Genomic DNA, 12290 nt, shown 5'->3' with positions numbered 1-12290 from the left:
ACCCTCTCCAGCATTTATTGTTTGTAGATTTTTTGGTGATGGCCATTCTGACCAGTGTGAGGTGATACCTCGTTAGTTTTGATTTGCATTTCTGTAATGATTAGTGATGTTGAGCATCCTTTCATGTGTTTGTTATCAATCTGTATATCTTCTTTGGAGAAATGTCTATTTAGGTCTTCTGCCCATTTTTGGTTTGGGTTGTTTGTTTTTTTGATATTGAGCTGCATGAGCTGCTTGTATATTTTGGAGATTAATCCTTTGTCAGTTGATTTATTTGCAAATATTTTCTCCCATTCTGAGGGTTGTCTTTCCATCTTATTTATGGGTTCCTTTGCTGTGCACAAGTGTTTAAGTTTCATTAGGTCCAATTTATTCATTTTTGTTTTTATTTCCATTTCTCCAGTTGGTGGGTCAAAAAGGGTCTTGCTGTGATTTATGTCATAGAGTGTTCAGCCTATGTTTTCCACTAAGAGTTTTATAGTGCCTGGCCTTACATTTAGGTCTCTAATCCATTTGGAGTTTATTTTTGTGTATGGTGTTAGGGAGTGTTCTAATTGTCCAGTATTCCCAGCACCACTTACTGAAGAGGCTGTCTTTTCTCCATTGTATATTCTTGCCTTCTTTGTCAAAGATAAGGTGACCATATGTGTGTGGATTTATCTCTGGGATTTCTATCCTGTTCAATTGATCTATATTTCTGTTTTTCTGCCAGTACCATACAGTCTTGATTACTGTAGCTTTGTAGTATAGTCTGAAGTCAGGGAACCTGATTCCTCCAGCTCTGTTTTTCTTTCTCAAGATTGCTTTGGCTATTCGGGGTCTTCTGTGTTTCCATACAGATTGTGAAAATTTTTGTTCTAGTTCTGTTAAAAATGCCATTGGTAGTTTGATAGGGATTGTATTGAATCTGTAGATTGCTTTGGGTTGTATAGTCATTTTCACGATGTTCATTCTTCCAATCTAAGAATACAGTATATCTCTCCATTTGTTTGTATCATCTTTAATTTCTTTCACCAGTGTCTTATATTTTTCTGCATACAGGTCTTTTGTCTACTTAAGTAGTTTTATTCCTAGTTATTTTATTCTTTTTGTTGCAGTGGTAAATGGGAGTGTTTCCTTAATTTCTCTTTCAGAATTTTCATCATTAGTGTATAAGAATGCAAGAGATTGCTGTGTATTAATTTTGCATCCTGCTGCTTTACCAAATTCATTGATTAGCTCTAGTAGTTTTCTGGTAGCATCTTTAGGATTCTCTATGTATAGTATCATATCATCTGCAAACAGGGACAGTTTTACTTTTCTTTTTTGATCTGGATTCCTTTTATTTCTTTTTCTCCTCTGATTGCTGTGGCTAAAACCTCCAAAATTATGTTGAATAGTAGTGGTGAGAGTGGGCAACCTTGTCTTGTTCCTGATCTTAGTGGAAATGGTTTCAGTTTTTCACAATTGAGAACGATGTTGGCTGTTTGTTTGTCATATATGGCCTTTATTATTTTGAGATAAGTTCCCTCTATGCCTACTTTCTGGAGGGTTTTTATCATAAATGGGTGTTGAATTTTGTTGAAAGCTTTTTCTGCAACTATTGAGATGATCATATGGTTTTTATCCTTCAATTTGTTTTATGGTGCATCACATTGATTGATTTGTGTATATTGAAAACTGCTTGCATTCCTGAGATAAACCCCACTTGATCATGGTGTATGTTCCTTTTAATGTGCTGTTGGATTCTGTTTGCTAGTATTTTGTTGAGGATTTTTGCATCCATTTTCATCAGTGATTTTGGCCTATAGTTTCTTTTTGTAACATCTTTGTCTGGTTTTGGTATCAGGGTGATTTTGGCCTTACAGAATGAGTTTGGGAGTGTTCCTCCCTCTGCTATATTTTGGAAGAGTTTGAGAAGGATAGGTGTTAGCTCTTCTCTAAATGTTTGATAGAATTCGCCTGTGAAGCCAGCTGGTCCTGGGCTTTTGTTTGTTGGAAGATTTTTAATCACAGTCTCAATTTCAGTGCTTGTGATTGGTCTGTTTATATTTTCTATTTCTTCCTGGTTCAGTCTTGGAAGGTTGTGCTTTTCTAAGAATTTGTCCATTTCTTCCAGGTTGTCCATTTTATTGGCATAGAGTTGCTTGTAGTAATCTCTAATGATCCTTTGTATTTCTGCAGTGTCAGTTGTTACTTGTCCTTTTTCATTTCTAATTCTGTTGATTTGAGTTTTCTTTCTTTTTTTTCCTTGATGAATCTGGATAATGGTTTATCATTTTGTTTATCTTCTCAAAGAACCAGATTTTAGTTTTATTGATCTTTGCCATTTTTTCCTTCATTTCTTTTTCATTGATTTCTAATCTGATCTTTATGATTTCTTTCCTTCTGATAACTTTGGGGTTTTTTTGTTCTTCTTTCTCTAATTGCTTTAAGTGTAAGTTTAGGTGGTTTATTTGAGATTTTTCTTGTTTCTTGAGGTCGGATTGTATTGCTATAATCTTCCCTCTTAGAACTGCTTTTGCTGCGTCCCATAGGTTTTGAGCTGTCGTGATTTCATCGTCATTTGTTTCTAGGTATTTTTTTATTTCCTCTTTGATTTCTTCAGTGATCTCTTGGCTATTTAGTAATGCATTGTTTAGCCTCCATGTGTTTTTTTTTTTTTTTTACAGATTTCTTTCCTGTAATTATTATCTATTCTCATAGCATTTTGGTCAGAAAAGATACTTGATATGATTTCAGTTTTCTTAAATTTACCAAGGACTGATTTGTGACCCAAGATGTGATCTATCCTGGAGAATTTTCCATAAGCACTTGAGAAGAAAGTGTATTCTGTTGTTTTTGGATGGAAAGTCCTATAAATGTCTATTAAGTCCATCTTGTTTAATGTATCATTTAAAGCTTGTGTTTCCTTATTTATTTTCATTTTCTTTGATCTGTCCATAGGTGAAAGTGGGGTGTTAAAGTCCCCTACTATTATTTTGTTAATTGAAAATTCTCTAGAAGGAATCAGTAGCAGAGTAACTGAGGCAGAAGAACGGGTAAGTGTCCTGAAAGATAAAATAGTGGAAATAACTGGCACAGAACAGAATAAAGAAAAAAGAATGAAAAGAATTGAGGACAGTGTCAGAGACCTCTGGGACAACATTTAAAGCACCAACATTCAAATTATATGGGTCACATAAGAAAAAGAGAAAAAGAAAAGGACTGAAAAAATATTTGAAGAGATTATAGTTGAAAACTTCCCTAATATGGGAAAGGAAATAGTCAATCAAGTCCAGGAAGTGCAGAGTCCCATATGCCATAAATCCAAGGAGAAACATGCCAAACACATATTAATCAAACTATCAAAAATTAAATACAAAGAAAAAATATTAAAAGCAGCAAGGGAAAGGAGCAAATAACATACAAGTGAATCCTGACAAGGTTAACAGCTGATCTTTCAGTAGAAACTCTGCAAGCCAGAAGGGAGTGGCAGGACATATTTAAAGTGATGAAAGGGAAAAACCTACTACCAAGATTACTCTACGCAGCAAGGATCTCACTCAGATTTGATGGAGAAATTAAAACCTTTACAGACAAGCAAATTTAAGAGAATTCAGCACCACCAAACCGCTTTACAACAAATGCTAAAGGAACTTCTCTAGGCAGGAAACACAAGAGAAGGAAAAGACCTACAATAACAAATCCAAAACAATTAAGAAAATGGTAATAGGAACATAACATATCTATAACTACCTTAAATGTAAATGGATTAAATGCTCCAAGCAAAAGACATAGACTGGCTGAATGGATACAAAAACAAGACCTGTATATATGCTGTCTACAAGAGACCCACTTCAGACCTAGGGAGACATACAGACTGAAAGTGAAGGGATGGAAAAAGATATTCCATGCAAGTGGAAGTCAAAAGAAAGCTGGAGTAGCAATTCTCATATCACACAAAATAGACTTTCAAATAAATATTACCAGAGACAAAGAAGAACACTACATAATGATCAAGAGATCAATCCAAGAAGAAGGTATAACAATTGTAAATATTTATGCACCGAACACAGGAGCACCTCAATACATAAGGCAAATGCTAACAGCCATAAAAGGGGAAATCGATAGTAACAAAATAATCGTAGGAGATGTTTCTCTCATCTTTTATTTCTTATATAAGTGTCTTAGTTTTTGGAATACAGGTCTTTTGCCTCCTTGCGTAGGTTTATTGCTAGGTATTTTATTCTTTCTGATGTGATGGTAAATGGGATTGTTTCCTTAATTTCTCTTTCTGATCTTTCATTATTGGTGTATAAAAATGCACAATATTTCTGTGTATTAATTTTGTATCCCGCAACTTTAACAAATTCATTAATGAGCTCCAGTAGTTTTCTAACAGCATCTTTAGGATTTTCTATGTATAGTATCATGTCATCTGCAAACAGTGACAGTTTTACTTCCTTTCCAATTTTGATCCCTTTTATTTCTTTTCCTTCTCTGCCATGACTAGGACTTCCAAAACGGTATTGAATAAAATTGGCGAGAGTGGACATTCTTGTCCTGTTCCTGATCTTAGAGGAAATGTTTTCAACTTTTCACTGTTGAGTATGATATTAACTGTGGGTTTGTCATATATGGCTTTTATTATGCTGAGGTATCTTCCCTCTATGTCCACTTTCTGGAGAGTTTTTTTCAAAATGGGTGTTGAATTTTGTCAAAATATTTTTCTGCAAATATTGAGATGATCATATAGTTTTTATTCTCTAATTTGTTAATGTGGTATATCATACTGATTGATTTGTGGATATTGAAGAATCCTTGCATCCCTGGGAAAATCCCACTTGACCATGATGTATGATCCTTTTAATGGATTGTTGGACTTGGTTTGCTGGTATTTTGTTGAGGATTTTTGCATCTATGCAGAAGCTTTTTAGTTTGATATAGTCCCACTTGTTTATTTTTGCTTATACTTTTGATGTCATATCCAAAAAATCTTTGTCAAGACCAATGCTGGGAAGCTTTTCCCTATGTTCCTTCTAGGAGTTTTATGGTTTCTGGTGTTCTATTTAAGTCTTTAATCCATTGTTGAGTTAATTTTTGTGAATGGTGTAAGATAGGAGTTCTAGTTTCATTGTTTTTCAAGTGTGTATCCAGTTTTCCAACCATCATTTATTGAAGATAATATCCTTTCCCCCTTGTGTATTCCTGGTATCCTTGTCAAAGATTATTTGACCATATATGAAACAGGTCATTTCTGGGTTCTCAGTTTTTTCCATTTGTTATGTGCCTGTTTTTATGCTAGTTTTTTATTACTATAGCTGTGTGATGTAGTTTGAAATCACAAGAAGTGTGATGTCTCTAGCTCTGTTGTTCTTCCTTAAGAGTACCTTGGCCACTCAGGGTCTTATATGGATCCATACAGATTTTTGGATCTTTTTTTCTGTTTCTGTGAAAATGCCATTGAAATTTTGGTAGAGATTGTATTGATTCAACAGATGACTTAAGTAGAATGGTTATTTTAATATTACTGATTCTTTCAATCCACGAACATGGGATATCTTAACATTTATTTGTGTCTTCTTCAATTTCTTTCACTGATGTCATAATTTTCAGTGTACAGTTATTTTATCTCCTTGTTACATTTATTCCTAAGTATTTTATTAGTTCTTATGCTCTTATAAATGGGATTGTTTCCTTTATTTGTTTTTTAGATAGTTTTTTGTCAGTTTATAGAAACATAATTGACTCTTATATGTTCATGTTTTTATTCTGCAACTTTACTGAATTCATTTATTATTTCTAACAGTTTTTTGTGTCATCTTTCGAGTTTTCTGTAAGTTTTTACAAACAGAAATAGTTTTACTTTTTCCTTTACAATTTGGATGGCTGTTATTTCATTTTTTGTCCAATTGTTCTGGCTAGGACTTCCAGTGCTATGTTAAATAGGAGAGGTTAGAGTGGTCATCATTGTCTTTTTCCTGATCTTAGCAGAAAAGCTTTCAACTTTTCACTGTTGAATATGATTTTAGATGTCAGTTTGTCATCTTTATTATGTCAAGGTACATTCATTCTATACCCAATTTGTTGAGAGTTTTTTCAATGAAAGAATGTGGAATTTTGTCAAACTTTTTCTGCATTGAGATGATCATATGATTTTTATTTTTTATTGTGTTAATGTGGTACATCACATTTATTGATTTGTTTATGTTGAACCATCCTTGCGTCTAAGGGATAAATCCCATTTGCTCATGGTATATGACCCTTTTAAGGTGCTGCTGAATTTGGTTTGCTAGTATTATGTTGAGACATTTTGCTTGTATGTTCATCAGGGATATTAGCCTGTAGCTTTTTCTTTTTGTAGCCTTCTTCTCTAGCTTTGTTGCCAGGGTAATGCTGGCCTCATAAAATGAGTTTGGGAGTATTCTGTCTTCAATTATTTGGAAGAGTTTGAGAAGGATTGGTGTTAATTCTTTAAATGTTTGGTAGAATTCACCACTGAAACCATCTGGTCCTATTCTTTTGTGTATTGGAAGGCTTTTAATTACTGCTTCAATCTCAGTCATTAAGTTTTATGCAGATTTTCTATTTTCTTATGATTCAGTCTTGGTAGGTTGTATGTTTCTAGAAATTATTTATTTTTTCTAGATTATCCAGTTTGGAGGTGTACAGTTGTTCATAGTAGTCTCTTATGGTCCTTTGAATTCCTATAGTGTGAGTTGTATTATCTCCTCTTTCATTTATGATCTCATTTATTTGAGTCTTCTCTCTTTTTTCCTTTGTCTAACTAAAGGTGGTCAATTTTCTTTATCTTCTCAGAACACCAGCTCTTTGTTTTATTAATCGTTTCTATTGTTTTCTTGGTCTCTATTTCATTTCTGCTCCGAAATTTGTTACCTCCTTTCTTTTACTAACTTTGGACTTAGTTTGTTCTTCTTTTTCTAGTTCTATAAGATGTAAATTTAGTTTATTTATGACTTTTCTTTATTTCTTAATGTTGGCATTATAGGGCATTTGTCCCTATAAACTACTTTCAGTACATCCCATAAGTTTTGGTATGTTGTGTTTCCATTTTTTTGTTTTGTTTTGTTTTGTTTCAAGATTTTTTTTTCCATACTGCACTACTTGCAGGATCTTAGTTCCGTGACCAGGGATTGAACCCATGCCCCCTGCAGTGGAAGCATGGTGTCCTAACCACTGGACTGCCAGGGAATTCCCTCAAGATATTTTTTGACTTCCCTTTTGATTTCTTTTTTGACCCATTGGTTATTTAGGAATATGTTGTTCAGTTTCCACATATTTGTGAATTTTCCAGTTTTACCCCATTATTGATTTCTAGTTTCATACCATTGTGGTCAGAAAGGATATTTTGTATGATTTCAGTCTTCTTATATTTGCGAAGGTTTGTTTTGTGACCTAACATGATTTCTCCTGTAGACTGTTCAATGTTCCCTTGAGAAGAACATGTTCTACTGCTGATAGATGGAATGTTCTATGTATGTCTGTTAAGTTCACTTGTCTAAGATGTATTTTAAGTCCATTGTTTCTTCATTGATTTTCTATCCTTTTTTTAAAGTACAGTATTGAAGTCCCCTACTATATTTGTATTGTTGTCTATTTCTCCCTTCAGATGTGTTAAATTTTTCTTAATACATTCAGGTGCTCTGATGGTGGGTGCATATATATTTACACTTGTTATATCCTCTGGATGAATTGACCCCTTTATCATTATGTAATGACCTTTGTTTCTTTTTACAGTTTTTGACTTAGGGTCAATTGTATCTGATATGAATATAGCTATTCCTGCTGTCTTTTTGTTTCCATTTGCATGGAATATCTTTTTTCCATCCCTTCACTTTGAGCCTATATGTGTCCTTAAAAGTGAAGTGAGTCTTTTGTAGGAAACATATAGTTGGGTCTTATTATTTTTATCCATCCAGCTGCTCTATGACTTTAGATTGGATAATTTAATTCATTTACATTTAACTTAACTGTATATGGTAAGGACTTACTAATTCCATCTTATTGTTTCCTGGCTGTTTTGTAGTTTCCTTGTTTCTTGTTTCCTCTTTTGCTTAAGAACAGTGCTTGCATATGATAGGGACTCAATAAATATTTGTTCAATTTTTGAATGATTTTAACTTTTTTTCCATGCCATGTTACTAGTTAGATATTTTATAAACTTAATTCTGATCTTTAGTACCATCTACAACATTTTTAATTCTACTCTTGCATTTTTTTAAGGCTTTATTTTTTAAAGAGCAGTTTTAGTTTTACAGCAAACTTGTGAGCGAAATATAGCTATTTCTTATGTACTCCCTGTCCTGTACATGCATAGCTCCCCCATTATGTACATTACTCACCAGAATAGTACTTTTGTTTGTTTTTTTGTTTTTGTTTAACCAAGGATGAACCTACATTGACACATTATAACCACCCAAAGCCCATAGTTTACCTTAGGGTTCACTCTAAGTGTTGTATGTTCTGTGGGTTTGCACAAATGCATAATTATATATACCATCATTATAATATCATACAGAGTATTTTCACTGCCTTAAAAATCTTCTGTACTCTGCTTATTCATCTCCCTATCCATTATCAGTGGTTATCCATTGGCAACCACTGATAATTTCATTACCATGTGTGGCTACATTTTCCATCCTTAGTATATTATACATTTTTATAAAATTACGTTTGAGAAATAGTTCCACTGCTTAAATTTAAAAAGAAAAATTTAAAGCCACAGTTATAGAGAAAAGGTAGGTTCACTGGATTAAAAGAAAACTTAGTTTCAATCTCACTTCAGTTATTTAATAACTGAGATATAAGGATCAAAAACTACTAAAAATGTAGTACAAAATATGTACAAAAAAGCATTTATTGCAGTACTTGACAAATAGTTGATCTATAAATTGTAGTTATTGTTATTATTACTAGTATTTCATGGCCATATTCATTTATTTCTAGTTTATAAATATGAACCCAGTTTGGCCCAGGCTCTGAGAATCTAAAAATGAAAAATCTTTACTCTCAAATATGTAGCAATCTGGTGTGGATAAAAAATTATATAAATATTTTAATTATAATAAAATAATTATTAAATTGGAATAGGTGAAAGGTACCAAGATGTAAGTTAATCAGATGGAGTCAGGAAATCTTCAGAAAGCATTTTATATGAAATATGAGATTAATGGGAGTTTTCTATTCATACAAGCTAAGGGAGCATGTTCTAGGCAAAATAAATGATATATGCAAACCCAAAGAGACACTAGAGAATAAAATACCTTTGGCAAGCTTTTATTGTCAGTATTGCTAAAATATAAGATGGATGGCATGACATTAAACATGTAAATAATATTAGATAAAGTATATTAAACAATATGCATGTTTGACTTTTTTCCCCTTAACTATAGGTAGACACTCATGATTTCTGAGTAGAGGTATACTGTTATATATTAATATAAATAAGCAAAACCCAGTTTTAACTTCTTAATATTTTAAAATATTATTTTGCCTTATTTTCCCTTGATAAATTGCTAATAAAGAATGATAAAGTTGATTTAAATTTTACAGTTTTTGGGTGAAGGTTCGTTCTTGTTTATTTCCAAATACCCATATTATCTTTGTAGAAAATATTTTGTTGTAGCTGTAAAATGTATTTATTTTAAAATGTGATTTAAACTTCTGTTTTTAAAAACCCAGATTTATACCATAATTTTAAAGTTTGTGGGATAGTATTTCATATCCTTTGGAAATGTGATTTAAACTTTGGTTTTAGAAATCGGTTTTGCACTTCAATTGTAAAGGTCGTAGAACATTACTTAAAACCCCAAAGTGAATGCTTAAAAGGTAACTGTCATTTGCCATTCCCCCAAAAAGGTCTTTGACTCTCCATGGACTACAATTTCAGTTTAATTCTCCCCCTTCATTTCTGCTCACAGAACTCTTGATATTCCTCTGAACTTCCTAAGTTACTAAGTTATGGGAGACTTGTTAAGATCTGTCCCAGAAAATCTATTTTCAACCTATTGTATTAGGTCTTGACATGCCTATCAGAGGTATAATCTGCTGAATTATGTCCTGAAAGGATCCCAGGTTAATCATGTTACTAGTTATCATATTGAAATAGAAGTGAATCTCCAAAGATCCTTAAGGACTAGTTTCAACCTAGAAAGATTGTCTGGGTGATAATATATTATGGATCATTCTCATGAAATCCATAAGTCCTTTAAAAAAAAAGCAAAATATTGCATGCTCATACATTTGGATATCCTTCTGGGGATAGTTTTCATAATATCCTCAAAGGGAACTGTAACTCCCACCCCTAAACTAAAAATACAAAGTTTAAGAATCATTGCTTTTTACCAAAAAATACCTTTATCTCCTCATAGTTCAGAGAAAGAGCAGAGAATCACAATTTCTACCCTACACGAGGCAATGCTGTCACGAAAAGAATGAAGCTCTGGCCATACTAATTGCCATAACTGCAAACCTCTTTCCTATATATGTATTCTTGATTTACCACAGAACTTATTAATGGAATTATCTATCTAAAATATTATTAAAACTGGGAAAGTTACACGTTATATTTTGCATAGACAGTGGAATACTGTGGTCAAAAATGTGGGTGAAACATATGATTTTTGCAATGGCACTGAATGATAGTTTAAATGTAACAATATCAAAAATACGGAAAGTGTAAAGGAACCAGGTCCCTATCTATTTAACCTATTTTTATTTCAGTCAGTGTTATTTTAATGGATTACATCTAAATATATTCTTTTTTGTGTGTTTCAGCATGCTACAGACATGTAAGTCATCACTAATTTTATTACCAAAAAGTGCTTTTGCCTAAGGTATAACTTAAGGATCTATGAAGGCAGAAAAAATCTTACGCAAATGAAAATTATGTGCTTTTCTACGCTCTTGTTCTGATTGAAATGTAGAAGTTTCATTATTTGTTCAAAGTGGTATTTCAACTTTAACTTCTTGATAAATAACCATGATTGTAGCCAAGGAAAAGATATTTGTAAGCAGTTACCAAACTCTTATCCCTGGTTATCATAATAACTCATATTTTCATTTTCATAATTTCCTAATATGTAAACTTTATTTTACCAGGCCATAGCACCTTGTTTTTAAGTCGAGGTTTGTGGATTAGAATCATTGTTAGAGGAGAATCAGTAATAATAAAGGTAGTAAGGAAAATAGGCTTTGCTTTGAATTCTAAACAGTAAAATCATTAGAAATACCAAATATTTTCTTCTCCAAGAAAGTCAGAGATTAGTTTCGTGTCCTCTTTGACAGTTAAAACAATTATTTACTGACAAGTGCTAAAACGTATGCCCTCTGTCCCTTTCTTTCTCCTGATATTACCTTGTTCCAAGGATGATACCCCTCAAGGTTCAGTGTGCTTCTCCCCTTAGCCTTTACTACACTTATTATATTCTGACTGGATATTGGCACCTAGTGCAGTAATGTTTCATCTTCACTGATTTTGTCATTGATGTTGACCTAGTCATTCCTGGAGCAATTGATATTGACCTGTTTATGTTCATGTTCAATAATTCTTCTCTTAAAGAAAAGGGGGTATGTCTACAAAATAATATATCCTTTCACTCAAAGTTTTTCAGAGTCCCAAGTTATGTTATTTGCTTTGATCTTTCTTTTTCTGCCTTAACACCTTTCTTTCTTAGCTCTAGAGGTTGGAAGATAGAAATATTAATGGATCCTGTAAATTAATAGCCACGTGTATAAACTAATGCCAACTATGTTCAGCCAGGATTGCTTAAAAAAGCTAGGGTACCCTAACCTCTCTCTTCCTTCAGAGAGAGCTCTCTGCTTACCAGATATTTTACAGAGGGATCTACTAAATTATTAGTTTCTTCAATATTGGTTAAGAATGTTAGACCTTGTATATCCATATCAGTTTTTGTAATCATTATACATCAGGAATAGTCCTTGATTTTTATATAAAGAGGACCACCTACTGACTACTGTTGATGGTCTTAGATTAGTCCTGACTTGTCCAGATTCATATTTTTCCCCTAAGAACTAGAATAGGCCACCTTCTGGCTACCTCCTGTAGCAGTGGTCTTAAAATCTTGTAATATAGTCTATTTTGTCCCCTGGAAAACATTAATTTCTTCAGAATTGACTCTCATATGGTAGCTTGAATTTAATTAGCATTAATCTGAAATATATAAGTCATTCTGAGTAGCTGTTGTCAGTAAAATGTAAAAAAAAAATTACTATAATTTACTGGGAAAAAAGGTGATGGTAGTATTCACCCTGTAAAAGTAAAGTGTTACTTTTATATTCCTAATTAT

At 32.8% G+C, this 12290-nt stretch overlaps 1 protein-coding gene across 7 annotated transcripts in view; it reads left to right on the top strand.

The window, feature by feature from the left end:
- Positions 1–12290, top strand: part of STPG2 (sperm tail PG-rich repeat containing 2) — a gene marked incomplete at its 5' end in the record, with an annotated part of 597317 nt that overhangs the window by 326104 nt on the left and 258923 nt on the right. Inside the window, one exon of one of the 7 annotated variants that reach the window (XM_082391717.1) lies at positions 2926–3020. The exons of the other annotated variants lie outside the window; for them this stretch is intronic. Coding sequence (XP_082247843.1) covers positions 2926–2943 — 18 coding nt within the window. The 3' untranslated portion in view covers positions 2944–3020. Of the gene's footprint in view, positions 1–2925; positions 3021–12290 lie in introns of those variants that run through there. 7 annotated transcript variants of the gene reach the window in all.

The sequence above is a fragment of the Balaenoptera borealis genome (genome assembly GCF_965194805.1).
Source record: "Balaenoptera borealis genome assembly, chromosome: 4".
Classification (NCBI taxonomy): Eukaryota; Metazoa; Chordata; class Mammalia; order Artiodactyla; family Balaenopteridae; genus Balaenoptera; species Balaenoptera borealis.
Note: the sequence above shows the minus strand (reverse complement) of the source record. Positions and strands in the feature narration are given on the sequence as shown.